The sequence below is a fragment of the Brachyistius frenatus genome, unplaced genomic scaffold, assembly GCF_029030835.1.
Source record: "Brachyistius frenatus isolate BFR_SWC_R1_liver_20210118 unplaced genomic scaffold, ASM2903083v1 Contig_151, whole genome shotgun sequence".
NCBI classification, from domain to species: domain Eukaryota; kingdom Metazoa; phylum Chordata; class Actinopteri; family Embiotocidae; genus Brachyistius; species Brachyistius frenatus.
This window is the reverse complement of record NW_027210750.1, coordinates 124946-126210: the sequence shown is the minus strand read 5'-3', so window position 1 is coordinate 126210 and position 1265 is coordinate 124946. Positions and strand designations below refer to the sequence as shown.

General features: G+C 48.4%; 1 protein-coding gene across 1 annotated transcript; it reads left to right on the top strand.

Annotated features, from left to right (window-relative positions):
* LOC138631241 (phosphoinositide-interacting protein-like) lies at positions 1 to 834 on the top strand. The gene has a single exon (XM_069716058.1). The coding sequence runs from the start codon at positions 243 to 245 to the stop codon at positions 648 to 650; it is 408 nt and encodes a 135-aa protein (XP_069572159.1). The 5' UTR covers positions 1 to 242; the 3' UTR covers positions 651 to 834.
* The last annotated feature ends 431 nt before the right edge of the window (positions 835 to 1265 follow it).

The window sequence follows — 1265 nt, the reverse complement described above, 5'->3', positions numbered from 1 at the left end:
ATTTGTGTTCGAGCAGTGGTTTTAAAAAATGACGAAAATGACAAGTTTAGAGAAAAAATGTGTCATTCCTCAAAGAAAAAGTTCATTTAACAGCGATTTTTGAAGTCATTTTCAGCTTCAGCTTGATTAACGTGCTCAAATGTGACTTCCAGGTCACAGTTTTGTGCATTTTTTTGTAACGTAAAGATGGTCTTATTCACAGAGATAGATTCTTTACTTCCACAGAGCCCCCCCAGGAGGCCATGCCAGGCAGCCCGGAGAACATCCCCCTGGGGGAGTGCACGCTCTCCCAGTCCCAAGACCAGCTGACGCCGCCGAGCCGCACCGAGAGCACCGTGTTCACGCTGTCCCGCAGCGACTCCCTGTGGACCACCGAGGCGGCCCCCAGCAAGCGGGAGGTCTTCTGGTTCCCCATCCACTTCATGTCCACCGGCGGCAGCTTCCTGGCGTGCGGCATCATCATCAGCGGCCTGTACTTCGCCGGCCACTGCAAGAAGGTCACCAACATCCTGGGACCGGCCCTGCTGTCCATCGGGCTGATGGTTTTCGTGGTGGGCGTGGTCCTGATCCCCATCACCAAGGAGAACAGGAAGTGCTCCAAAATGAAGAGGCCCCCCAGCTACTACCGGCCCCCGGTGTTCAACCTCTGACAGCTTTTCGTGAGGTTTTGGAAGTAAATCGGGAGAAGAAGGGAGTTCATCTTCTTCAGCATGGGATTCGTGGAAAAATATTTTTTGTTTGGTGACATTTCTGTTTTATTTGTCCGGGATTGACAATCTCAGTCCCGAGTGTGCATGACGACTTTTTGCATTAATAACCGCGGGAGCACAAAAGGACGACAACGCGCCGTATGAAATGCAATTATTCACACGTTCACACGCAATTTAGCGAGGACGATGCCAGAACGCAAAGTGTCCTCGTGAATATTTATGAAGGAGGGAAAGTGGACATGAGGGAGCTCCTAATGCTTTTGCGGTACAGTTATATGCCAATTCATGCATAATTAAAAGTTGTGAGAGCTTATAATTGTTACTTCCCGGTTTTTTACTGTGTCTCGTTTTGGTCCTTGTTGTGGAACTGAAAAAAACAACCGAAGGGATGCTTTGAATCTGAATGAATTCGTCTTTGAATTATGTAAAGGCTGAGAATTTGACTGGTGTGACCTGAAAGCACATTTTCATGTGATTTACATATCAGGTGACATGACGTTTCAGACCCGGCATGAAATATTCATCTGTCCACTCAAGGTGCATCTCACCGCCCCG